General features: G+C 50.8%; 2 protein-coding genes across 4 annotated transcripts in view; both read right to left on the reverse strand.

Annotated features, from left to right (window-relative positions):
* Positions 1 to 246: 246 nt before the first annotated feature.
* Positions 247 to 3,980, reverse strand: IL12A (interleukin 12A; the record flags this gene model as incomplete). Its single annotated transcript, XM_082288271.1, has 6 exons — positions 247 to 426; positions 1,943 to 2,047; positions 2,146 to 2,187; positions 2,309 to 2,416; positions 3,496 to 3,567; positions 3,921 to 3,980. The coding sequence occupies 6 exons, from the start codon at positions 3,978 to 3,980 to the stop codon at positions 247 to 249; spliced, it is 567 nt and encodes a 188-aa protein (XP_082144397.1).
* A 10,332-nt stretch (positions 3,981 to 14,312) lies between these two features.
* The window catches only part of LOC309576403 (schwannomin-interacting protein 1), a 36,418-nt gene continuing 23,596 nt past the window's right edge, over positions 14,313 to 27,134 (reverse strand). For 2 of the 3 annotated variants that reach the window (XM_082287683.1, XM_082287685.1), the window contains exons 2-7: positions 19,873 to 19,991; positions 17,697 to 17,814; positions 16,928 to 17,125; positions 16,248 to 16,371; positions 15,922 to 16,015; positions 14,313 to 14,935 (exon numbers count right to left, since the gene is read on the reverse strand). In XM_082287683.1, the coding sequence (XP_082143809.1) occupies positions 14,884 to 14,935; positions 15,922 to 16,015; positions 16,248 to 16,371; positions 16,928 to 17,125; positions 17,697 to 17,814; positions 19,873 to 19,991 (705 nt within the window). In that variant the 3' untranslated portion in view covers positions 14,313 to 14,883. Of the gene's footprint in view, positions 14,936 to 15,921; positions 16,016 to 16,247; positions 16,372 to 16,927; positions 17,126 to 17,696; positions 17,815 to 19,872; positions 19,992 to 23,929; positions 24,262 to 27,134 lie in introns of those variants that run through there. The other variant, XM_082287684.1, reaches the window with a different exon arrangement.

Here is a 27,134-nt window from a genome sequence, read left to right on the forward strand (position 1 = left end):
ATAGGTCTCAATTCTCTCAATTCCTGAGAAATCAGCTGGATAAATGTGGATAAATTAGAGTTAGGAACATTTTGGTGCTCGGATGGAGCTTAAGTTCCAAAAACCTGGGAATCTCTCATGGTTTAAAAGGCGCAACTCCCTAAAAACGAACTCTGGGAAATTCAGAATTCCTTTGGAAGCCGGTGCGTGTTGATCCCACTGTTTTTCCTTCAGGATCTCCTTGGCTTCTGGGTGGATTCCTGGGATTCAGAGGGAGCTCAGGAAGCTCAGCATCCTGCTGATGGTGACGCTGCGGATGCGGAAAGCCTGGAGGACACTGCAGAGCCTCAGCCTGTCCGGGAACGGGGCCGATCCCAATCCCGATCCCAATCCCAATCCCAATCCTGCCAGCGCCTCCGGAACCTTCCCAGTGCTGCTGCCCAGGGCCTGCACAAGGAAAAGGGTCACAGCCAGTCCAGAAAATGTCTAAACCAAAAAACCCCCTTGGAGTTTCACCCCCTCAGGGATGAATGGCAAAAGCGGGAAGTGAGGAGGGCGTTGAGGGGAAAAATGGGGGATGTTTAATTGATGGTGAATAGAACGAGGGGAAAAATTGGAAATATTGAATTGATCATTAAGAAGGTGAATGTTGAAGTATTGAATTTATCCTGAGTAGACAGAGGGTAAAATTGGAAATATTGAATTGATCATTAAGAAGGTGAATGTTGAAGTGTTTAATTTATCCTGAGTAGACAGAGGGTAAAATTGGAAATATTTAATTGATCTTTAATAGGATAAAGTCTTAAATACTTAATGTTAACATTAATGGGCTGGGGGTAAAATTTGGAGCGCTAAATGATAGCATTAATAGGTAAATTTTGAAATGTTTAATGATGGCATTAATAAGGGAAAATTTGAAGTGTTGAATGATATCATTATTAAGGGAAACTTTGAAATATTTCATGTTAGCATTAATAGCCTGAGGGTAAAATTTGAAGTATTTAATGTTATCATTATGAAGGTTAAAATTTGAAATATTTAATGATTGTGTGAGTAGACTGAGGGTAAAATCAGAAGCTTTTGATGATATTATGAAGGTAAAATTTGAAATATTTCATGATAGCATTAATAGCCTGAGGGTAACATTTGAAGTATTTAATGTTATCATGAATAGACTAAAATTTGAAACATTTATCATGAATAGAGTGAGGGTGAAATTGGAAGTATTTAGTGTTATCATTAATAGGGTAAATTTTCAATTATTTAATGATTGCATTAATAATCTGAGGGTAAAATTTGAAATATTTAATTTATCATGAATAGACTGAGGGTAAAATTTGAAGTATTCAACGATAACACTAATTTACTGAGGATGAAATTTGAAATATTTAATGATATTCTTAATAGGGAAAGTTTTGAAATATCTAATGTTAGCCTTAATAACTGAGGGCAACATTTGAAATATTTAATTTCTCATGAATAAACTGAGTGTAAAATTGGAAGTATTTAATTATCATTAAGATAGTTAAGATCACGAAGAGGGTAAATTTTCAAATATTTTATGGTTGCATTAATAGTCTGAGGGCAAAATTCGAAATATCAAAAGTTATAATTAAGGTAAAATTTGAAATATCTCATGATAGCATTAATAGACTGAGGGTGAAATTTGAAATATTTAATTTATCATGAATAAGGTAAATTTAGAACTGTTTAATGCTTGCATGAATAGACTGAGGGTAAAATTTGAAATACTGAATGTTATCATGAATGAGGCAAATCTTGAAATATTTCATGATAGAATTTATAGACTGAGGCTAAAATTCGAAGTATTTATCAACCTTTAGTCCAGCCTGTGTCACATCCAGTGCAGCAGGTCTGTTATAACTCAATATTTGGAGGAGAAATGGAGCTTTTTATTCCCTATTTCCTGAATTTTTGGGTAAATCCAGGCGGGAATCCTCACCTCCATCATCCCATCGAGAGTCACCAGCAGCTGGGGGTCGTTGAGGTTCCTCAGCTGTGCCCTGTAGGCTCTGAGGTCCTCAGAGATGCCCTGCAGGCATTTGCCCTGGGGAAGAGGGAATTGTTAGGAAATGTGGGAATGTGCTGCTCATTGAAACGCACAACGAGCCAAAAGAAGGGATTTTGTGGGGAAATTGCATTTACCTTATCAAAAGTTGATCTTTCCAGGGCGGGGCAGTTTCCAGGCTGTAAATTAAACGAGAAATAGGATTTGTGATTTAATGGAAGTGTGGATTGCGTATTGCATGAAACTAGGAGGTAAAAGTGACATTTTCTCTCGATTTCTTTCTATTTCTCGCTGGTTTACCCCTGGATCCTCAGCTGTGCAGGCTTTGATTGTGTTCATTTGGTTCTCCGTGATGTCCTCCAGATCCACCTCTTCAAGGGTGCACTCGAATCCCAGGGTGCCGAGTTCCTGTGGGGAAGAGGGAATAAAAATGGGTCACTGACAGCCTCATGACACAGTTTATATATTTATATATATATATATATCTGTAAATACACAGAATAATTTGATGTATCTCAGCTGTCTGTGCTCAGACGAATCCCAGGAATGAGGCTCTGTGAGGACTGTGGTTAAATATGAAATACAGGAAATAGATTGGGAATAATCCCAGGTTTTGCACCGGTTTGTTTTATGTTTTATTGCAAATTGCTCTGCCTCCATGGCTTTAAACGATTCTGTCAGACGTGGAATTTAGGAAGAACTTTATGGCAGTAGAGTTTCAAATGGAAAGGATCTCTTAGAAAGAGAAAAATAGCAAATACGGTGTGGGGAACAGCACCTGTCTGGTGCTGGGGCTTTTGGGATTCTCTGAGATGAAGGGTGTGAAAACAGCAGGGAATTTTAGTAAAACTTTTAGCAAAAAAATAGGAAAAGAAAGAGACCTGAGCAAATCAGTCCTAAAGGGCTGATCAGGGCAGCATGAAAGCAGGGACAGGGATGGAGACTTGAAGGGAGGCTCCAGGGAGCGCCCACCCTGCCGGTACCCTCAGCAGCCTCTGGGTGCCCAGCTGGTGCCTTCAGCACCTCCTGGGGACTGCCCGGGGACCGAAACTGCTCCAGCATTTCCTGGCTCGGTAGCACCACTCCCCCATCCCTGCCCTCCTGGGTACTTCCACTGCCCCATCCCTGCCCTCCTGGGTACTTCCACTCCCCCATCCCTGCCCTCCTGGGTACTTCCACTGCCCCATCCCTGCCCTCCTGGGTACTTCCACTGCCCCATCCCTGCCCTCCTGGGTACTCTCAGCAGCCCCTGGGTGCCCAGCTGGTGCCTTCAGCGCTGCCTGGGACCCACCACTGACGTCCTGGGTACAATAACTACCCCAGCACTGCCTGGCTTGGTACCATCCCCACCCTCCTGGCTCCTACCACTGCTCCATCACCGCCCTCCTGCATCCCCTCACCACCCCCATCCCTGCCCTCCTGGGTGCCCCCGCTGCCCCATCCCGGCCCTCCCACATCCTCCCGCTCCCGTCCCGTTCCCTGCAGACCTTCAGCCGGTGCAGGGAGGCGTTGGCGGCCTCCAGCAGGTCCCGGGAGCGGCTGAGGCGCTCGGCGGAGGGCTGGCGGTGGCGGGGCGGGGTGGGCAGTGCCCGGGCCGGGCTGGACACGAGCAGGGGCAGGAGCAGCGCCAGGGACAGCAACGCCCGTGCGGCCCCGCCAGGCGGCGCTGCCCGCCCGCTCCCGGGGCCGCTCCCGGGGCCGCTCCCGGGGCCGCTCCCGGGGCCGCTCCCGGGGCCGCTCCCGGGGCCGCTCCCGGGGCCGCTCCCGGGGCCGCTCCCGGGGCCGCTCCCGGGGCCGCTCCCGGGGCTTCTCTCGGTGCTGCCGCTCCCGCTGCTTCTCCCGCTGCTGCCGCTCCGCTCCATCCCGCTGCCGTCGCACCACGCCGGGGACAGCTTTTATAGGGGCGCCGGACGAGCGGGAGTTCCCCCGTGCGCTTCTCCTCCGCCCCCCGGCCGCGGAGAGCCGCGCTCATCCCGAGAGCGGCGGGGCCGGGAATCCCGGCGGGGCTCGCAGGGCGGGGATGTGCGAGGCACAGCCGGAGCTCCTTCCCTCGGAGCACAGAGCTGGCAGGAAAATGGGGTTGGCTGGGAGTCCGCGCGCGGCACGTGGAGAAGTTTTAGCGGAATCACGAAAGCACGGAATGGTTTGGGTTCGAAGGGGCCTTAAAGATAATCTCATTCCCATGGGCACCTCCCACTGTCCCAGGCTGCTCCAAGCCCCAATGTCCAGCCTGGCCTTGGGCACTGCCAGGGATCCAGGGGCAGCCACAGCTGCTCTGGGCACCCTGTGCCAGGGCCTGCCCACCCTCCCAGGGAACAATTCCTTCCCAAAATCCCATCTAAACCTCCTGAATTTGAAGCCATTCCCTCTTTGTTCTGTCACTCCATCCCGTGTAAATCATTTCTCTCCAGCTTTTCCATTTCCATTTTTATCCTGCTCTCTTCTCAAGGAACAAGCACCAGGACAAGAGGAAACAGCCTCAGGTTGCACCAGAGGAGCTTTAGATTGGATATTAGAGAAAATTCCTTCATGGAAAGCGCTGGAATAGGCTGTCCAGGGCGGTGGTGGAGGGATCGAACAGCCCTGTGGACGTGGCAGTGCTGGGGATGGTTGCACTCGGTGACCTTTGAGATCTTTCCCAACCTAAACCATTCCATGATCCTCTGATTCTATAGTGACAACGTTTCATTCATGAATATTTGTGAAAACCTGCCTGGATATTTGATTCTGCTGAAATATTTGGAATAATTAACCAATATTTCAGTATTGGCTCCTATTGTTCATGGCCATTCTCAGCCAGACCCAGAAGGCTGCAGAAAACCTTTCTGTGCCTTGGGGCTGCCGTGAAGTCACTGGGATTTTTGCTGTGAAATTGGGAGGGAGCAGGATGAATCAAGAGTCTTATATTGCATTTTCAGATTCTTTTTATTTTCTCTGTTTCCTATAAGAAGCCTGTGGCGTGTCCTGAGACTTCTTTTTGCCCCGATCCCAGCAGTGCATCATTTTCCAATTTCTCTGGGTGTTTTTCACTTCTGCCCAGTCATTTCACTGCGGGCTGTGGTTTCCAGCTCGTGTAGGAGCCGCGTCTTCCGGGAGCCAAAAGCGAAAGAGAATTTTGGGATGTGCTGAGGGGTGTTCCTGAAAGGCACCACTTTGGCTTTCCAGGTTTCCCTGCCCGGCTCTCAGGCCCTGCTCCCAGCAGGACACGAGGTTTCCCAGCGGGATCAGCACTGGGGTGGGATTTGGGTTTAAGCTGCTGATAAATTGGGATATATCCTAATGATATCCTATATATCTCTCCTATAATCCTTGCTGTGCCTGCTTCCCCTGCATCCCTGGAAGTGTCCAAGGCCAGGCTGGATGGGTTTGGAGCAGCCTGGGATAGTGGGAGATGTCTCTGCCCATGGGATGGGATTTAAGGTCCCTTCCAACCCAAACCATTCTGGGATTCTGGGGCTTTTAATTCCGGTGAGTGATTTTTTTTTCCTAATGGAAGAAGGAATCCATCTTCTCCTCCTCCATCTCAAAGCATCCTCTACTTGACTAGGTTTAGCCTGAATCTTGATAATTAATATTTATATTAATAATATCAGAACAGAATATTTTACATATTATAATATATTAAAATAAGATAATTACTCCTTGAGCAGCTTGGGGCAAGTGCATTCCCAGAGGAATGGGAAGCAGTGCTTGAATGGAATGGGAATAATTCTAAATCTGTGGGCTGGGCTGTGATGTTCCTTTGTGTTTACTCCACAGAAACATAAAATCATGGAATGCTTTGGGTTGGAAGGGACATTAAAGCTCATCCAATTCCACCTTCCACTATCCCAGGCTGCTCTAAGCCCTGACCAGCCTGGCCTTGGACACTTCCAGGGATCCAGGGGCAGCCACAGCCTCTCTGGGCACCCTGTGCCAGGGCCCCCCAGTATAATAAATATAATAAATACCATAAATATAATCTATAACTGTTAAGTTTTTCGAAGTGTTAGCAGCTGTATGATTTTCCACAAGAAAATGTAATTCTGCTGCCTGTATTTCAACCAGAACTTGCTCTTGTTGGAATTATCCTCCAGAGAAAAATAAGGACCGTTCCGGGTCTCTGTAAAATCGGATTTGATCTAATGCAGGCAAAATGAGGGGAATCCCTGCTCGGGGCCGTGCCCTCAGCCAAATCAATACCTAAAACTCCTGCCTGAGAAAGAAAGGGAGAACAGCAATAAGAAAGAAACCCAGTGAGAAAAGCCCCAAAGCCCAAGCCCTGTGCTCAGTTTGGTTTTGAGGCCTGGAGAGTCGATGATGAGAAACGGGACCTGCTCCAGCCACGCTCTTCTGAAAAAGCGGGAGGTTCCTGGAAATCTAACAGAAATCTCCTGGCTTTTTGTTTCAGTCTGGGCTCCTCTCCCCTCCAATAAATAGAGATTGAATTTTGGGCTTCCTTTTGGCCTAGGGAAATCCTTGTTTCCTGGTTTCCAGGTAACAAGCGTGGGCATCACCCTGTGCTTTGAGGGAAATGAGCTTTAGGGATATTTCCTACCAGCTGTGGGATGTTGTAATTTAAAATTCGATGGATTTTCCTCATTAACAGGCTCCAAACCCTTTGGGAAGGTCACGGAGTCACTTGGGACATCCTCAGTAGGAAGGGTTTGGGTCTTTGTAGGGCAACCCTATTCCCTGGCACTGCAATTGGCAATAATTTGAGATATCTAATTAAGCAATAATTACAGAGAAATATAAATTAAAGCTGCAGGATGATTATATCCCACCCAGCTGTGGACAGGGATCATTGCTCCATTACAAAACTGGGAAAATATTGTGTGGGATGGGATTTCTGGATGCAATAAATAAAACCAATTCGATCCTATTCGCCGCTCTCAGGACTTATGGAACACTGAATCACTTTTTTGGAACATTGAATAATTTGTTTTGCTCCTGGATCATTTTCTGGGGAAGATCCAGGGTTGGATTTATCACCAAAAGAGCCTCACTGGCAGAAGTTGCTTCTGATTTGGGTTGGGAACTGATGGCTCCATAAAATAGGAAAATAAAGAGTTGGGAGAAACTTTCCTGGTGTTTTTTTGGCTGTTGGTGCTTATTGATTGTGGAATTCCCTGAAATTCCTAACCCCAAACCTCTGCTTGTGCTGGTATTTCACTGGGGAGGATTCAGTGGTGTTTCTGAAGCTTTTTTGGGGCGCTGGAACCTCTCAAATCCTGCCTCGATCCTCTGCATCTCTTGGCTCTTCTCTCTTCCAGCTGCCACTGGAATTCCTGAGATTTTCCCCATGATCCATGTTGGATTCCAGGGAGCAGCCTGGCAGCTCCGTGACCACCCAGACTTGGGATCTCCACATTCAGAGGTTGTTATTTACAGGCTCCAAAGCTCCAGTCCTCCTGCCAGGGTAAGGGATTCATCCTGGGAAAGGGATGAAGCTGCTGGGAACCCCTGGATCAGGGTTGGCATTCCCTAAAAAGCACACAGGGTGCATTTTGGGCAGGGAATTTCTCCCACTGAGCTGGGAGGAGCAGATACCAGGGAGAAATTCTTCCCTGGGATGGTGGGGAGGCCCTGGCTCAGAGAAATTGTGGATTCCCCATCCCTGGAAGTGTCCAAGGCCAGGCTGGATGATGCCTGGAGCAGCCTGGGATAGTGGAAGGTGGAACTGGATGAGCTTTGAGGTCCCTTCCAACCCAAACATCCCAAAGCATTCCATGATTTTATGTTCCTGTGGAATAAACACAAAGGAGCATTGCAGCCCAGCCCACAGGTTTGGAATTATTTCCATTCCCTACCCATGGAACTGGGATTTAAGGTCCCTTCCCAACCCAAACCATTCCAGGATTTTATGGCTCTGTGTGGGTGCATCAGCCCTGTGGGGTTCGTCTTAAAATTCCACAGAATTCATAGGAATAAAAACCTTCAGGAAGGGCCTCCAAACGGCACGGAGAGGTGCATCCCCCATGGATTTTGGGAATCCTCTGAGCTCATCCTCCCTGCCCCAAAAGCACCCTGTGAGTAAGGAGGTGGTGCCAGCTGTGCCCGTGGTTTCGTGGCACTTTCGGGGAGCTCTTTCTCTCTCACTTTCTGTTTTCACACTTGACAGAATTTCTCAGCTCCGGGTGCTTTTTCTGCTCTTTATCCGTCCCTGGCTGTGGATGCTGGGCTGGGCCAGCAGGAGGAGAGCAGGGATGGGGAAAAAGCCGGAATTTTGTCCTTGCTCGGGTTTGTGTTTGCCCTTTCAGCTCACGCTGGCTTTGCACATGGAGAAAGGAAAGGAATTTGGTACTGGGCGAGCAGGAGCTGATCACCAGGATGTTTTTTAGCATTTCTTTGCTGTAGCACAATTTTCCAAGCCCCGTTAGTGATGGAATCCTCCATTCTATCCCCGGGAAGCACTGCCAGGCCAGCAGCTGGGAAACCCGAAGAGATGCAGAGCTCAGAGCCTGCAGTGCTTGGGGACACCCTGAGAGCTGCTGCAGTGACCCACGGGCAGAGAATTCCCCAGCTCCACTCCCAAGGATGTGGATTGGGCAGGAGTTATTCCCAGGAATGCTGTGCCCAGGATTTGACCAGCCTGGCACCTCCCCTCTCACAGGCCGAGCACTCTCCTGGCAGGAATTTTCTCTGCAGGGCCACATTTGATGGTTTTGATGTGCCTTGTGAGGAGAAAAAGGAAATGAATGCAGTCCTGGTGAAGTGAGGGCCTGACCAAAGGTAGAGTATGGCTCCCAGAGTTTTGTGGGAAAGGTGGGGAAGGTGGGGAAGGGACCAGTCCTATCCATTGAAGCAGTGGGTGGGAAAGCTGCAGGAAAGCCAGAGAGGGACCTTTGGCAAGGGGAAATGGCTTCCCACTGCCACGGCTGGGTGGGAATCTGGGAGGAAATCCTTCCCTGGGAGGGTGGGGAGGGGCTGGGATGGAATTCCCAGAGAAGCTGTGGCTGCTCCTGCATCCCTGGCAGTGTCCCAAGCCAGGCTGGACTGGGCCTGGAGCCCCCTGGGATAGTGAAAGGTGTCCCTTGCCATGGGAATGAGGTGAGCTTTCCCTTCCAGCCCAACCCATTCCATGATTTTGGGATGGTTCCTGGAGCTGGGGGGGCTGCAGTGGCTCCGGCCCAGCGCAGAGCCTGGGGAGGGGCACTCGGGGATGGTTTGGGTGATGTGGAGGAACATCCAGGGCTTCCTGAGGGCACAGGGACATCCTAATTTTAACACATCACGGGATGTGGGTGGCATCGGGGCCTTTGTCCTCGGCAGAGAGGCAGCTGCAGCCTCCAGAGGAGCCGGCAGAGCCCCGCAGAGCCCTCAGCCCTCGTGGCTTCCGCTGCGAAAATAAACACCGGGCTTTATGCAAAGCGCAGAAAACGAGAAGGGTTTCACTCACGATCCCGTGAGCCGGGCACCGGGAGCGGCAGAGCTGCGGTGGCATTTCCCCACCCTGGGCTGGGTGCTCAGCGTGTGAATAAATCCAAACCTGGAGAAGAAATCCCATTTTTGCCGTGTCCAGAGGCGTTGGTGTCTCCTGGAGACATCCAGCTGTGGGGGTCTGTGGGAAACCCAAACCATTCCCAAGTGGGCTGAGCTGAGCTGAGCTGAGCAGCCCCAAAATGACTGCACAGCTCTGGTCCCATCTCCCAACCCCAAACTTCTCCTGCAGGGCCCTGACCCTTGCGGGGACACGGGGATTGTGTCCCTTCTCTTCCCAGATTCCAAGGCAGTGGGCAGGTGCAGGATGAGGGGTCTGAGACAGTCATGGGGATCCCTTTCCCACTCCCAAAAAATCCATCTCTGTGTGGTTTGGGAGTTGCAGAGCCATTTCCAGCTCTTATCCTTGCTTTGGGGGTCAGTCCCCTCAGCCAGGACTGGTTATTCCAGCAAAATCCCTGAACATCCAAGGGGATTTTTCCGAACTAGTGTCTGGGGGGTATCAGTCCTTTGTCCACAGCGGGATGGGGAGAGCCCCTGGGGAAATTCCTCCTCCCACAGCCCTGCCTGGAAGCAGAGGAGAGCTGAGCTGCCTGGAAACGGCTCCAGAGATCCAGTAAAACTCTGCAATTCCCATTTGCAGACGGATGGGGACACTTCGGTCTCCATTCAAGGTGAGTTTCTCCCCCAAACGTGCTGCCCTTGGGAAGCTGAGGGGCAGGAGGCTGTGGACACGATCGTTGTGGTGCCTGGGCTTTGCTCCCAGTCCTCCCTGGCAATTTCGCCATCAGCAATCCCAAACACTAAAATCCATGGACCAGGAGAGGCTGGGACGGGTCAGGACAGTTTGCACCACCGAGAACTGGGGCAAATCCTTTTGCATCGATCCTTTTTTCCTTTCCTCCACAGCCAAGAGACTTTAAGCAATACTTCCCCACTGGGAAGGAGCTGCTGGTGGATCTGAGGGAAGAGGGAAGGGCTGATCCCACCGAGGCACCGGGAAAAGAGGCTTTAGCAGCACATTTGATCCCGGCTGGAAAAGCCCCTGGAATTCCTGCTGCTGTGGGATGCGGGATGTCCCTGGGCACCCCTGGAGCAGCCGAGGAGGAGGACGAGGCCCTGCACATGAGGCTTTCCTTTGGTTTATGGTAAGAGGGAAGAGAAACTCGGTGGGAAGGGCCGTGGGATGTGGGGCAGCGGGAGCGGAACTCAGCTCCCGCCCACGGAGCCGCCCTGGGGCTGAAGGGTGGCTTTGCTTCGGAGAGGGAAAATCTGCGAGCTCTTCACCTTCCCTGGAAGGCAGGAGAAGCAGCAGGGATGTCCTGGAGCGGGCTGGGGCAGGAGGCACCCAGAGAGAGGGTCCCCCCATCCCAAGGGTGTCATCTGAGCCTTCAAGAGGCTTAATTATCACAAGTTCATTAGTGCTTCTCCCTTGGAGGGTGAAAAGGAAGAGTGAAAGGCCATGTGTGTGGTTTTTATGGAATCATTGAATGGTTTGGGTTGGGGAGGGACGTTGGGAAAATCCTCTCATCCCACCCCTGCCATTCCAGGGACACCTTCCCCCATCCCAATATCCCAGGTGGTTCCAAGCCCCAGTGACCAACCTGGCCTTGGGCACTTCCAGGGATGGAACAGCCACAGCTTCCCTGCTTTTCCCTGCTCCCACTCCATGGTGGTGCCCGTGTGTGTGGGCAGATGTTGCTCAGCACACCCAGGACCTGCTGATGGGGGGGGAGGGGGGAGGAGGAGCCAAAAAAGGGCAGAAAAACCCAAAAAGGGGAACCCAAACCACAGGGCTTCCCTGACAGGAAGCAGCTGGGTCACAAAGCTCATCCCAGTTCCCAGGGGTGATGGAATCCACGTCAGCAGGGCCTCATCTCGGGCATGAGGATGGTTTGGGGTTATTTTTTATTCAGTGCGGCAGTTCAGACTCTTCAGGCACCCATGGGTTTAGCATGAGACCTAAAAATGTTAAGGAATGTTGTGGTGTGAGACCAGCTGGAAGCAGGCGAGGAAAAGCAAGGAGAATTCCTCCTGGATGGCCAGGATTGACTCTGGAAAGGGGCATTGGAGGGCAGCACGGTGGGGACAGGACAGGGAACACCAAGGAGCAGTTCCTGCCCTGCCCAGGCAGCATAAAAAATCCAAAATGATTTCCAAGCTTCACAAGGCTCTGCTCCCATCCCTTATCCCAAACTGTGGCCTTCCAATGCCTAAAGGGGCTCCAGGAGAGCTGCAGAGGGACTGGGGACAAGGCATGGAGGGACAGGACACAGGGAATGGCTTCCCAGTGCCAGAGGGCAGGGCTGGATGGGAGATTGGGCAGGAATTGTTCCCTGGGAGGGTGGGCAGGGGCTGGGCTGGAATTCCCAGAGCAGCTGGGGCTGCCCCTGGATCCCTGGCAGTGCCCAAGGCCAGGCTGGACACTGGGGCTGGGAGCAGCCTGGGACAGTGGGAGGTGTCCCTGCCCATGGATAAATCCCACCACTGGGTGGGATTTAAGCTCCCTTGCCTCCCAAACCATCCTGGAATCCCATGATCCCTACCCTGGTCCAGCCCATCCAACTCTCAGCTTTCCTTGGTTTTTAAGTCTTCTGAACATTTTCTCCAAATGAACACATTCCCCCCCCCCCCCCCCCCCCAAAAAAAAAAATTCCAGGCAAGGGGCACTGGGCACGGGGATTCCTTGGATCCAGGGGCTGGGTGCCAAATCCCAGTCCCCAGCCTGGAGCAGTGGCCGCTGTCATACCAAAAGCTGCTTCTTACTGTCCCTGTGAGCTCATCCCAGGGATCTTCTCCCTTTGAAACTCCAGTGGGGAATTCAGCTCTGGGGTCCCAAACACTGAGATTCACCAGTGGAACCTTGTAAATGCCCCGTTCATGGGAGAAAAGCATCCAAAAAATAAGAACAAAATTAAAAATTAAAGCTAAGTTGAAAAAAAAACCCAACAAATTCTCCACAAGGATGGGGCTCCCAAAAATCCCATATATTCCCTGTGGATTTCCACAGCTGCGTGGAGGGCAGGGAGCTGGGAATGTGGGGTTTGTGGGATCTCCATTCCCACAGCAGGAAGCAGGGCTGGGAGGTGTTTTTGCTGCCTCAGCCAGGTGGTTTTGGTGAGTTTTGGAGGTGCTTTTCCTACAACAAAAAGGAAAACAATTGCCAGCTGGAGGATCCACCACCTGTGGGAGACAGTTTATGTTTTTCTGGGAATCAAAATCCCACCCAGGAGGATGCAGGAGGCTCCAAGCAGGACCGAGACCCAGGAATAAACCACAAAACCAAAATCTTGCTCAGAAACCACACCAGACCCTTCTCTTTTGGAAATATCCTTTAATCCATCAGTTCCAGCTTTGCCCCCACCCACAGCACCCCTCAGAACGTGGGACACGGAGCCAAGGAGACCCAGAACAGGATTTTTTTCCAGGGAAAACCCAATCCCCCAGGACAGGAGGGGGAGAACCAGCAGAGGGTGAGTAGAAGGACAAATTTTCTCCAGCAAGTCAAAGGTACTTAGCAAGGGAATGGAATTCCAGCCTTCCTGGCTGCCTCATCCCGGTGCTCCAGAGCTGGATGGTGCCAGGGGGAGCTGTGGGATTCCCCAGGAGCAGCCAGGGGCTTTCTTGATTATTTCACTAATTTTTTATTCTTTTTAAAAATTTTTTTTCCTTAAAGCTGAGAGCGAACTTTGTGTGTTTGGGGCTTTTCATGCTTTAAATACAGCAGGAGGCAGCTCCTCCCTGAGACCCAGGGCTGCTTCCGAGGGAGGCAGCGGACCCACGGAGAGGTTTTGGGGTCAGACACTGCAAATTTGGGGTTTTGGAGAGAAAATTCAAACCCAGCAGCTCTCCCCACATGCAGGAAGCCACCCAAGGGCTGCAGGGAAACCAACACCCCACATTTCTGTGTATTTTCTGCACAGATTTAAAAGGGAGGAAGAAAAGGGTTGATGTGGATGTGGGCTGCAGGTGTGGGCTCCTAATCCATCCCTCTGCTCCCTGATCCCACTCAGGGCACACTGCCCAGCAAGAACACGGGATCCCATCCCCGTGGGAGCTGTGGGACAGGGAATAGCACTGGAAAAGCCTTGGGAAAGGCAGAACAGCCCTAAATTAAACCAACCCCCCATCCCAGCCCCCCAAACCCCTCCAGGGCTGCTTCCAGCCCTGCCCTTTCTGGGAAAAAAAGGGGGGGGGAAAGTCCTTTAATAAAAAACAAGTCCTTTAATAAAAGACATTCCTGGCAGGGGATGAAGTTGGAATGCAGCTGAGGCTTTCTGCAAACACCCTGAGTAAGTCACGAGGCAGAGCCTTGGCTGGGATGGATTTGCCCCCAAGGAAAGGAGAATTAAAAGGTAAAAAGCTGCTGGGAGCACCGGGCTGGGGCTTTGGAAGGGCTGGCTGGGCTCTTCCAGCTTTGGAATCCAATAAAGGAGGGGTGGAGATGGACTCACTGTGTGCCAGTGTCCCCTCTCCTACGGCCAGCACTCAGCTCTGAGCCTCCCCCAAAGGCAGAGTGAGGGATTCCACGTTTAATCCATTTAATTTGCTGCCTGGTTTTTAACATAGATTATTCTTTTTCTTTCTAAAATTTCATTTAAATGTTCAGCCCAGACAATAAAATATAAAAAAATACCCACCTGGGCTGTGTGTCTGCTGCTTCCAACCATCACAGATTTGGGGCTCAGTGTTATAGAAGAATCTTTGAAGTCCATGTGATACAGAATTCGGAACTTCCAAACAAATAACTCTGCAAAAACCCTCTCTTCTCTCAGTTTGATGTGATCAGCAAGGCCAAAAAAAAAAAAAAAAAAGCCTCTTTCTGGTGATGATAAATTGCACATTTTGTTGGAGGATCCACCAGCAACAAACAGACGTGGCATAGGAAACAATGGTGGTAATTTTTATTTTACAGCTTTATACAGAAAACTTCCAACTCTCCGCACCCCACCGAGTGTTAATAGCACACCTAAAAATGAATGTCAGGTAGTCAACATTCCCAAAAGGTCGAGAACTGAGTAAAATGTACAGATTACTGAAAGCTACGACGTCACTACGAGGCAGGCATGGATTTTTTGTTGACTTGAATAGCACCGTCAAGAACAGGTTCTTTATTTGAGAACTACAGTGAAGAATAAAAAAGTAGTCAAAGGTAAAATATCATCCAACCCAAAAAAATCTCTAAACAACCAAAAAATAAAGTTAAACTACCCTCTCTTCTCGCCCATGATTTATAATGTTATAAGTACTGTACAATTCTCTTTGTTTCTGTAATAATATTATTATTATTATTAAAATGCCTGATATTTAGTGGCACGAGTAAAAAAATTAAAATAAATTAAGAAGCAGAGGCCAATCACCGGACAGAAAGCTTCGGACATGGTCAATGAGCAACACTGGAATTCTGGAATTCCCTGGACATGGACAGAGGCAGGAGGAGGGCGCTCCGGGGTTCACTTGGCTGGCATCTTCTCTGCCATGTGCTTCTGCTGGCTCTCGGCGTGTCTGGGGACAGGGAGGGGCTGTTATTCCCTGTGCCAAGGAAAAGATGGAAAACCCAACCCATCTGCTCCGGCACCGAGCTGGGAATTGTGTTTTCCCAAGGAAAACACGAAGTTTTCCGGATCTCTGCCGGGGCTCCTTCCTGGCAGGAGGATGGGTGAAGGGCCAGGCCTTTGGGTTTCTCCAAACCCCAAAGTGGTTTGGGGCAGCTGGGATTTTTCCCTTCCTTCCCACAGGGATGGCCAACGCCTCTACCCCCAAAAAAAGAGGGATGGGAACAGCCAGTGCCCCACCATTCCCAAAAAATGCCATTTATGAATTGCAGGGAGGAAGCAAAGCACTTCCCAAAACACAGGAGGAGATCCCAGGATATGAGGTGGCATTGACACAGCTCCAGCTCCCATCCCAAACTTCTCCCTCACCACTTGCTCTTCATTTTTTTTCTGAGCTTTAATGCTTCAGTCTGGAATCACAGTCCTGGTGTGCTGATGCTACCCAGGGCCTCTTCTTTCCCAGCTCCTTTCATCCCACATCTTTACACTTCTGAATAAAATACTCAGAATATTTTGGAACACTTTCTATTTCAGAAGCGCATCCCCAGTCATCCCAAAGGAAAATGCTTCCTGAGCCTTGCTGCCAGAGGATGGAGTCCTTTAGGGAACCTGCCCATATCCTGCAAGGCTTTTTGTTTTAGCAGTTATTAAATATTAATATTTAAGTGGTTCCAAAGTTCTCCCCCTTGTCCAGCCCTCCTGATGGCAAAGACAGATCTCTGTCCAGCCTGGCCTTGGGCACTGCCAGGGATCCAGGGGCAACCACAGCTGCTCTGGGAAATCCATTCCAGGGCCTTCCCACCCTCTCAGGGAACAATTCCTTCCCAATATCCTGGATGGCAAAAGCTTTAGTCCCAGAATTCTGCTGGAAGAAAAGCCCCACACGCTGCTGATGGTAAATGGGGAGCTGTGAGGGGAGAGAAATTCCTGCTTCACCTGGTGAGATCCTCGATGTCCACCAGCATGGCATCCTGCTCCGTGTGCAGCTCGTCCCGGATCAGCAGCAGCTGCACCAGCTCCTCGTTCAAGCCTGCTCCAGGGAGAAATGGGGTGAGTTTGGGATGTCCTGGGGGGACCCCAGGTTGGGATTTTCCCCACCAAGTGCCACATCCACAGGGCTTTTGAATCTCTGCAGGGTTGGGGACTCCATCACTGCCCAGGGCTGCACAGCCCTTTCCACTGAGAATATTTACGTTTATCCCAGAGAACTGCTCTTAATTAAAGGAGACTGACCCCAGAATAATTAAGCAATTACCACTTACTTTCTATCTGTGAGTGAAGGTCATTGACTATCACCTGTAGCTGCCCGATGGTCATGTCCCTTAGGTCAGTGGGTTTTAAACTTCTCTTCATCAGGCATTCACTGATATGAGGCATATGTGGCAGCTGGAAAGAAATGTTCACTATTTTACTGCTTCCTTCCAATATTTTAGTGTTTCCTTCCAGCATTTTACTGTTTTCTTCCAATTATTTCTATTTTTGAGCATTTTGTCCCCTCAGTTTTGCATCCCCCCCTCACAAACAGGCAGCAACGACTCCACCAAATGGAGGCCAAGCATCAACACAACACTGGGCCCAAGGTGACCAGGATCAGGAATGTTTGATGGAATGGGGGGTGAGGGTGATGGTGACAGCCCTGGACGAAGGCAGGAGTGCTCTGGGATGGGATGGGTTGGGATGGGATGGGATGGGATGGGATGGGATGGGATGGGATGGGATGAACAGACTCCAGCTCAGAGGATGAGCGGCCTCAAGGCAGCACCAACCTCCAGCATCCCATTCCCTGCACCCATCCTGCTCCCACAACTCCTTCCAGCTCCTGAGGCCAATCCCTTCTCCACCTCTCCTCCCCATGTCTCTCATCCCTGTGAGCCAGAGCCACCGGTGGTGTGGATGTCCCAGGGCTGGAGTCCCCCCTGGGGTCACCCCCGGCCCCACTCACAAGATCCGCTACGGGCGACTTCTTCCTGTTCTGCTTTTCCACCTCCACCTGCATCTTGGCCATGGGCTTTGCCATAGCCAAGGCCATCTTGGCCTCAGCCTGGAGCTTCTTCTGCCTGGTGAGGAAGTCCATGTCATCCAGGGACTCCGACTCCTCCTCCGTCGTGTCTCTGTCGGAGTAGGATGAGCTCTGCTTGCTCTGGGGAAGCAAAGAAGCCACAGCAAAGTTTGACCTACTTTTGTGTTCTTTTCTACAGAACTGTGAAGAGCATGGGTTTATTTTTTTATCTTAATCTGCAAGATTATCTTTGAAAATCAGAGTGATTCCCAGATAGGGCTTCTGGGCTTTGAAGGGAAAGAGGAGCCAGCAGATCAGTAGGTGCTGAAAGGCCACACAGGTTGAGCTGGAGGGAAACACCTGGGGCTGTGGTGGTGTATCCACTAAGGAATGTCATATCCAAGCAGGAAAAGAGAGGGAAGCTGCTGGGAGCTGATACCACTTCCTATCCATTCCCTGATTGTTCTCAGGGCCAAAAAGAAAGGCAGGAAGGCAGGAAGGCAGGAAGGCAGGAAGGCAGGAAGGCAGGAAGGAAGAAGAAGGAACCTTCATGTGAAGGTCCACAGCAGCCAGGGGTGTTTCTTATCTGTCCCTCAGCATCCCGCACTTTACTGAGGGCTGAAAATGCTGCTCTGGGGTTTAGAGTTGCTATTTTAACAGGATCAGCTTCCTCATGGATTCCCTGTGGCTTGGGTTGAGTTCCCAGACCCACCATGGGTGACAACGGCGTGTCCAGGCTGGTCTCTGTCTTGCTGTCATCGCCATCGCTGTCCTTGTCACTGCCACTGTCGTTCACAAAGCAGATCTGCAGGTTCATCCCACTCTGTAACCTGGGGGAGGACAGGGAGAGGTGGCACCGCTGTCCCCTGGGGCTGGGACTGCCACCAGCCCCGTGCTGGGTCACCAGTTCATCAGGTGACCAGTTCAGCGTGGCACTGGGAACTCAGTGTCACTTAATGCCAGGGCTGCTACCACCATCTGCTGATAAACTGCAGAATTACCCCCACGCTGCAGAGGTTTTTTGATTCCTTTTTATGATCATTATTTTGGAATATCATTACTCTTTTTGATTATTCAGCTCTGATTACATTAAATAAACTATGTAAAACACAACAGAAGATATGGAATGTGTTGCTATAAAAAGTTCATAAATTATTGGCAAATAAAGAATAAAAAAATTAAAGAGAAAAGTATAAAGATAGAATTAACATACATAGTATTATATATTATAAAGTATTTTGTCAGTGGTGGAAATTATTTATTCACTGTTTGTATCCCAGACACTCCTGTAACACAAAAGTTTATTCCGGTGTTTTCCAGACCCTCCTGCTCCATTGCTGGATTGGGACTGATTAACCCCACCCCAATTTCCCTCCCCAGGAATGATTTTCTCTGGATACAGTGGATCAGGGAAGGGCATCCCAGTGCAGGCTGAGAGAAGGGAAAAGCACTTCTCCAGGTGAGAGATCCCAATCCATCACCACCTGCTGGAGATGGGGAATCCTCCACATCCTGCTGCCTGTTATTCCTCATTCCCAGTGTGGTGGGAGCTTGTACTGGTCCTTAGGAACAGCAAACTCCCATTTTCCATCTATTTCTGTGGAGTTTATTAGTTACTACTACCCTAAAATAAATAGGATAAATAATTGTTTGTGGTTAAGGAGATGAGGCCCTGGCAGAGCAGCTGTGGCTGCCCCTGGATCCCTGGAATTGTTCCAGGCTGGGCTGGACAGGGCTTGGAGCAGCCTGGGATAGTGGGAAGTGTCCCTGCCCATGGATAGGGAACTGGATGAGCTTTAAGGTCCCTTCCAACCCAAGCATTCCACGATCCTGCTCTATAATTCCATACAAAAACATGGGAGCCACGTCCTGCAAAGGTTCCTGCAGGTCCTGGAACAGGGAATACTTCTCCTGGATTATAAATATTAACAAACACCAAAGCCTTCAGGCACAGCTGGCAATTTCTGGGAGCACAGCTGCCAGACCCTGATGAGCTGTGTTAATTAGAGCCGTGCTCTAATTATCAGACAGCAGCTCCTGGTTCAGCTGTAACTACACACAAAGCTGTTTTCCCTTTCACATGATCTGCAGCTCAAATTAATTCCACAACTGTACCTGTCCCCTGGAACAGCAGGATTCCTGCCTCCCTAAGACTCCTTTCTTCTTCCACTCCATGGCAACAGGCAGAGCTTTGCTCCCAGCATGGGAGGTGTTTGATGCTTCACCCAGCTGAACACAAACAGGACTTTCTGGAGTGTATTTGATGCAAAAATCTTAAAAATCCTAGTGAGGAACCCATGAGCAGCTCCAGGGATGGAGCCATGTCTGAAGCAGAGCTTGGGGATGTGGCAGGGAGGCAGGAGGCCATGTTAGAGCTTATTTTGTCCATTCTCTGGTGCTTTCTGAGCATGAATCACAGAATCCCAGAATCATGGAGGCTGGAATTTCCAAAAGGTTTGGGTTGGAAGGGACCCTAAAGTCCATCTTATTCCACTCCCTGCCATAGGCAGGGACACCTTCCACTATCCCAGGCTGCCCCAAGCCCTGTCCAACCTGGCCTTGGATGCTTCCAGGGATCCAGGGGCAGCCACAGCTCCCCTGGGACACCTTTTCCAAATCCTGAATGAAAACCTGAAGGAAACCTCATCCAAAAAACTTCACCTCATTTCTTTTATCCCCTAAACATCCAAATACCTTTCTACCCACTTTGAAATGAGGATTTCCCCACATCATTTACGAGTATTCACATAACACACAAGCGCTGCAAAGAAAACAAGGAAAACTCAGGAATAAGGCTGAAAGCAAAGAGTGAGAGATGATCCTGGGATGTTCCACCAGAGAGATCTCCCACTTCCCAGGCTGCCCTGAGGTTTTGGGCTCTGGCTTACCGGGAGGACAGGCTGGGCTTGCCGCTCTTGCTGCAGCTCGTGTAGAGCCCGGGGCCATCGTCGAAGAAACTGCCCAGAGCCAACTTCTGCCTGATGGACTCGCGCTCATTCTTCTGGGCCTGCAGGGGAGGGACAGCGAGGGATGAGCTCGGGAAGGGACAGGGAGGGATGAGTTTGGGAAGGGACAGGGAGGGATGAGTTTGGGAAGGGACAGGGAGGGATGAGTTTGGGAAGGGACAGGGAGGGATGAGCTCGGGAAGGGACAGGGAGGGATGAGTTTGGGAAGGGACAGGGAGGGATGAGTTTGGGAAGGGACAGGGAGGGATGAGCTCGGGAAGGGACAGGGAGGGATGAGTTTGGGAAGGGACAGGGAGGGATGAGTTTGGGAAGGGACAGGGAGGGATGAGTTTGGGAAGGGACAGGGAGGGATGAGTTTGGGGAAGGGACAGGGAGGGATGAGCTCTGGGAAGGGACAGGGAGGGATGAGCTCTGGCCAGGCCAGGGCACGGGAAGGGGATGTGTCCCACCAGCCCCACCACCACGCTCAGATGTTCAGCGTCTCCCGAGCATTCCACGCTTGGGTGAACCACAGAGCCCATCCCAGCCGGAATCTCCAATTGCATCTCTCTCCACATGGAATCATAGAGTGGTTTGGGTTCAGAAGGACCTTAAAGATCATCTGATTCCAACCCAAACTTGCTGACAGATACTTCCCTATATATTCGCCAATACCTGTACCTATATCCACACACAGCCACCCCCATCAGCATCTTCCACCTCCCTGAGCAGCTTCCAAACCCACACAAATCCCTCTCCTGCCAGCGTGCCCAGGGATGGATTTTGATGGTGGTCATCAAATTATCCCTGGGTTTTAAGATGGATTTTTATACATAAATATATATATATTTATATTTATATTTATCTAAATAGAAATATATTTCTATTTCTATTTATATATTTCTATTTATAGAAATAGAAATAGATATAGAAATAGAATGTGTGGGGGGTTTAAAATAGCAATCAACACAATGATTTGAAATTAATCCCTGACCAGTAATTCTGTAATCAATGCGCAGTCAATGCAAATCTCAGATCTAGATTCAAAATCCCCCCCAGAGTCTGTCACTAATGGATCACGTGCCACCCCTGACAACAAATTCAGGAAGTTATTGATGGAAGGAACACTTGGAAGGCCTCAAACATTTAATTACAAAATAACACTTAATCCCCAATCCGGAAAACACAGCAAAAAGAAACATTGCAGGCAGGGCTGGGCTGCTTCCATGGGGTTAATTCACGGAGTTGTGCTTCCCATATCCCACCCCAGGAAAAATAAAGCACCTTTTTGTACAAAGAAGTGTGACAAAATGCAAATTATTAACCTAAAATAACTAATGATTTAATTCCAGCTCCAGTGCTGATTACACACATTATTACCCTGCCCATTAAATTGTCAATCCCTTCCCTAAATACTTCATTTACAACCTAACTCCTTTTATTTCAAATCCTTAAAATAATAAAAGAAATCCCACGACACCAAGTGGTACTGAGTTTTTGGGTTGAGCTCCAGGTCTCTGAAATTCTACCAGACCATTGTGTTTTTAGGTTTCAATAATCAATACCTCAAATACCTACATGGAGACGGATTTAGGATTAAAAATAGCCAGCCCTGCTGGGCACGGCAGATCAGGGAAAAAAAAATAAGGAAAAATGAGGGAAAATAATTTTTAACGGATTGGAAGCAGAACAAGGGAGGCTGGTGCCAGCTCCTCGTGCTGCCCATCTCAGGATGCCCACAGCTGTGCCACTGCACCAATATTCCACCAAGCCCTGGAAATTTCCCCTTTCCCAGCTCAGATGATCCTCTCCCACATCCTCCCGTCTAAATTTGATTTTCCTTGTGCTCCAAGCAAAATCCAGCGCCCACAGCCCGTCCCCACCTCCTCCTGCCCAGCCTCCACTCCAGCTGGGACCTCTCCCTCCTCTGGCATCCCCACCTCCTCCGTGGGCACCAAAAGCTGCTCTTTTCCCATTAAAATACAGGCAGAACTGGACATTTTCCCTCCTTCCCGACGGATCTGTCTCTCCAGATCTGTTTTAATTCTGCTGTTTCCCACCAGGCCCCGCTGCTCCCAGGCTGACATCTGTACATTTAATCAATGTGCAATTTGTTTTCTCCACCAGGTCATTACTGAGGATTCTAAATAACTCTGCTCCCAGGACTGAGCTGGGAAGATCCCATTTTCCAAGGCAGGCCCAGGGTAACGACCATACAGAAATCAAGAGTCCTATTTGTTATTATAAAATGGGGAGCAGTTACTGAGGAATAAAATACACCTGAGGGAACTGGGCTTTAGGCTTTGGATAAATTACCTGACAGCTGAAATCCGGAGCTGGGGATGGAAAAATATAAATGGAGAAGGGAAACAGCAAGGGGGGGGGTTGACTATCAAATATTCTGGCTTGGTATAGAAGGAATAATGGACAAATCCTCAAAATGCAAAGGTAATTCCAAGGAAAGCATAACCCTGTGGTACTTAAATGTGTATTTTGGCACTGACTCAAAAAATAAAAGCATTTCTGCTCTGTGCAGAGTGAGGACAATTCAGTTCTCACAGTGATTTTAAAGAAAAAAGCTGCTTTTGATTTTTAAGGGAAAACAGAACAATCCAGGGCGGATGTTTTCCTTCTTCCCCCTGACCTTCCTGCTCGGAAGGGCAGCAGCCACCTGTGCCGGAGCCCAGGAATGAGAACACAATGTCAGGTCTGGCTGTGGCTGCTCCAGGGAAAAGGCCAACATATCCCAGAATCCTGGAATGGGTTGGGCTGGAAGGGACCCCAAAGCTCATCCCATTTCCTGTCCACGGGCAGGGACACCTCCCACTGTCCCAGGCTGCTCCCAGCCCCAATGTCCAACCTGGCCTTGGGCACTGCCAGGGATCCAGGGGCAGCCACAGCTGCTCTGGGAATTCCACCCCAACCCCTCCCAGGGAACAATTCCTTCCCAATCTCCCATCCAGCCCTGCCCTCTGGCACTGGGAAGCCATTCCCTGTGTCCTGTCCCTCCATGCCTTGTCCCCAGTTCCTCTCCAGCTCTCCTGGAGCCCCTTTAGGCCCTGCAAGGGGCTCGGAGCTCTCCCTGGAGTTTTCCCTTCTCCAGGTGAACACCCCCAGCTCTCCCAGCCTGGCTCCAGAGGGGCTCCAGCCTTGGAACAGCTGCATGGAATCCCTCTGGACTCTCTCCAGCACCTCCACATCCTCCTGCTGGGCCTCCAGCCCTGGCACAGCTCTGCAGGAGGGGTCTCAGGAGAGGGGAGCAGAGAGGGAGAATCCCTCCCCACACATCCTCCGGCACCAAACACTGCAGGAGCACTGGGACACCCAGCAGGAGCACTGGGACACCTGGCCAGGAGCACTGGGACACCCAGCAGGAGCACTGGGACACCTGGCCAGGAGCACTGGGATACCTGGCCAGGAGCACTGGGATACCTGGCCTGGAGCACTGGGATACCCAGCAGGAGCACTGGGACACCCGGCCAGGCCACCAGGGCTATTTTTGCCCAGCTCTGTCATTCCCAGCCCTGGACCAGGACTATATTTAAAGTCCCAGAGCCACAGGCAGTGCCTCGTTTTATCTCTGCCCAGCACAGGGGCTATTCTGGGATTTACACACAAATGACAACCACAGAAAACGTGGTTTTATCTCCTTTTTTTTTTTTTTTTTTTTTTTTTCCCCACGGGATAAAAGCAACCCCAAGTCAAACTCGTGTGTTTTGAGCCATGTCACGAATTGCTTTAAAATCCCGGGGGTTTCCAGGTAGGACAATGCCTTTGGAAACTTCTCCTGGTATTTTGTTTATCACCAGGAGATAGGGAAACAAGGAGGGAGTTAGCTTTGCTGCCCTGTGCCAGCACTTCGAAAACCATGGAGTTTCCCTTGCTGCAGCCCCCGAATCCCACCGGCCTGGGCGGGATTTGGGCAGCATTCCCGCAGCATTCCCGCGGGTCCCGCCTGGTGGCACACAAAGGCCCCTTTCTGTCCCTTTTTGTCCCTTACCTTTTTATAGCTCCCCTCCCCGGGCGGCGGGGCTGCTTTCCTGATGACGTCACCCATTCCATCATCATCCCCCTCCCGGCTCATCTCCCTCGCTCCCGGCTCCTCAGGCGGCCGCTGGATCGCTCCCGATCCCGAAGGGACATCTCAGTCCTCGCCAGCCGCCACCATGGGATGAAGGGCTCGCTCCACAGGCGCTTCCCAGGCCGGGATGCTTTTCCAGCACCTCTCTGCTCCCGGCAGTCCAAGGAGCACCTTGGTTTTCCCAAATAAAGTCAGGGAGCCCCAGGCAGCGGAGGCTCGGCGGGGCTGGGAAGCCGCGTCCTTCTGCAGCCACTGCCAGCGCCGGATAAAAATAACCCCGAGCCTGAACAAGGGCAGGAAAAATCCCGGTGTCTGGTGTCAAAATCCCGGCCTGGCAGCGCTGCCCGCCCGGAGCAAGGGGCTTTCTCCTGGGGCTTTTCCCCAGGGAAGGTATCCCGGTGAATTCCCAGCCATGGCTGGGGGTCCCGGTCCACCCATCACAGGAGGGGCAGCGATGGGAACCACGAGATGGAATTTTCGCTCCACGCAAACCCCACCAGCAAGGACCCCACGGAGCTCTTTCCTGGCTAAATCGGCTTTTGCAGGTGCAAAAAAATCCTCGATTTCTTGGAATTAAATACCTGTGGGTGTGCAGAGCCTGGGGATCCCCAAAAACTCCAGCTCTGGCTCCTGGGGGGACTGGCAGCCCCCAAATCTGGAGCTTCCAGCTCCTGCCTCCAGCATTCCTGCCTGGAGACCCGGGCTTCCCAACGCCGCCACCGACCTCCTCCCACACAAATCCCGCTCTGTCCTTGCCGAGATCCCATCCCAGTGGGAAAGGTTTGTCGGGATCAGCAGCAGGGAGAGGCAGAGCACAGCTCAGGGCAGGCATTCCCAAAAGGAATCCTTAGGAAAATGGAATTATGCCACAGTTTCTCCTCACAACCTGGCACAGCAGCAAGAAAAATCCTGATTTTTGGTGGAACACTACAGATAAATAATTTTAATTGCCCTACAACATTTAATGAGATATCCAAGCCATGATGACATCATTCCACCCCAAATGCAAATTCCAGCTAAATTCCCAGCTCTAAGAACACCCAAATGATGCATCCCAGCACAAATCTACTCCGAATTATCAGGGAAAAACCAGCAACAATAGATGTTCAATTCCACTCTTGTCCCTGGATCGTGCTTTGCAACTGTAATTCCCAAATGAAACAAAGTCATTCTCTGGATATTTCCTTATTTTCAGTTCCCCTCCGCCGCTGACTCATTGTGTCTTTTCCTGCTGTTGCTAAATCCACTTCCTCTCCCGGATGGGGATGGATCCTGACACAATAAATCCCAAATAAATAAATCATGGCACAGCCCCAGGGGAGCATGTGGTGGCCAGGAGCCCCGGGCCGGGGCTGAGCCTGGGATTTGTCACACGAGTCCCCTCCCGGTTTGTGACAACCCTGCATCACCCTGTCCTCATCCATCGGGGATGTCCCCACGTCCCCTCTCTGGCTGGGCTGCGGTGCCCACCCCTGCAAAGTGACACCAGAGCCACCTCCAAGGGGAGGAAGTGACACAACCCTGAAGCCAGAAATAGAAATAAATATATTCAACCCTCGTCACCCGCAGTTTTCAGGATGTTTTGTCCGCCATCCCAGCTCTCAGGCCAGCTCACCTCTGCCCTGCCCTCGTGGGAAGCGCCAGGACTCTGCAGAAGGGCATTCCCAGAACTGATCCCAGTCTCCAGGGAAAACCCTGCATCCAGGAGCTATTCCAGGCCACGGGAGAAACCCCAGACCTGGCTGAGAAGCACCCCTGGAACCCCGGCTGGGGGCACATTTGGGGCCCTCCTCAGAGCCAGCACCTGCTCCCTTGGGATGGGCACCCCCGTGCTGGAAAAGGCCGATTTAAATGCGGGATATCCAAAGGGAAAGGGATTTGGGGATTCTCTCAGTGCAGGGACCAAACCCTTTGGTGTTCAGCCGCTTCCCCAGGGGCTGCCTGACCCACGGCCACCATTGCCCTCTGCCTGGAACATCCCCAAAAAGGGCTCCATGCTGGCATCAGTGCCCAAGGAATGCAGATCCCACTCCCCTCTCCATGGGCGCAGCTCCTGCAGCAGCCGCCAGCGATGCCGGAGGGGGAAGAGCCTGATTTCCTTTTTCCAGCACGAAGAGAAAGCTCAAAGCAGCAAAATCTGGAGCAGGTCAGCTGGGGGGTTCCTGGGATGGGAGCACATGGAGCCAGCACTGCCAGGAATGCCGGGATGGGCATGGAAGTGCTTAAATCATCCCCAAGTGAGGCGAGGAAATAGGGCACAGCCAGTTTGGGGTGCTCAGAGCACGCCCCGATGGCTCAAGGACAAGAAAGCAGCAAAATTCTCCTTTCCTGAGTGTAAAAGCATTGCTGGGGTCAGTGACATCCCCCCAGGGCTGGGGTGTGCTCCAGAGGGGAGGAATCCCCCCTTCCTGCTGGGATCAGCTCCCAAACACCACTGGATCCCAAGGGAGGAGAGGAAGCCCCTGAGTTCCCAGCAGAGATCAAGGAAAGCCCTCCAAGCTGCCCAAATCGTGTTCGTGGCCATGGAGCACCCAGGACAGAGGGTGGAGGTAAATTCCAGGATTATGGAATCTCAAGTTGCCAGAACTACCAGGAGAGACTCTTTACAAGAGCACGGGGTGACAGGACAGGGGGAAATGGTTTTAAACTGAAAGAGAGCAGGGATAGATGGGATATTGGGAATAAATTCCTCCCTGGGAGGGCGGTGGGGCCCTGGAATGGAATTCCCAGAACAGCTGTGGCTGCCCCTGGATCCGTGGAAGCATCCAAGGCCAGGCTGGATGGGGCTTGGAGCAGCCTGGGACAGTGGGAAGTGTCCCTGCCTGTGGGGATGGGCTTTAAGGCCCCTTTCAATCCAAACTATTCTGGGATTCTGCGATTCCATTCCACAAAACCTTGATTTTATTGCAAATCTTGGAGTAAACCTCTCCCACCTGTCCCTTCTCAACACAAGGCACCTGTAAGTCTATAAAATTTCGGGATGAGGTGGCCCAAGGCCTCCCTCTGGTGATGCTTCCCTGAGCTTTAGCACACTCCAAGTGCTTTTTCCACCACTTGGCAGAGCCTTTTTTTGGGATCTGTGTCCAAACAAGGCCCCAGAGCTCCCTGACAAAGGCTCTGTTCT

Source organism: Coloeus monedula (assembly GCF_965178545.1).
Source record: "Coloeus monedula genome assembly, chromosome: 10".
Classification (NCBI taxonomy): domain Eukaryota; kingdom Metazoa; phylum Chordata; class Aves; order Passeriformes; family Corvidae; genus Coloeus; species Coloeus monedula.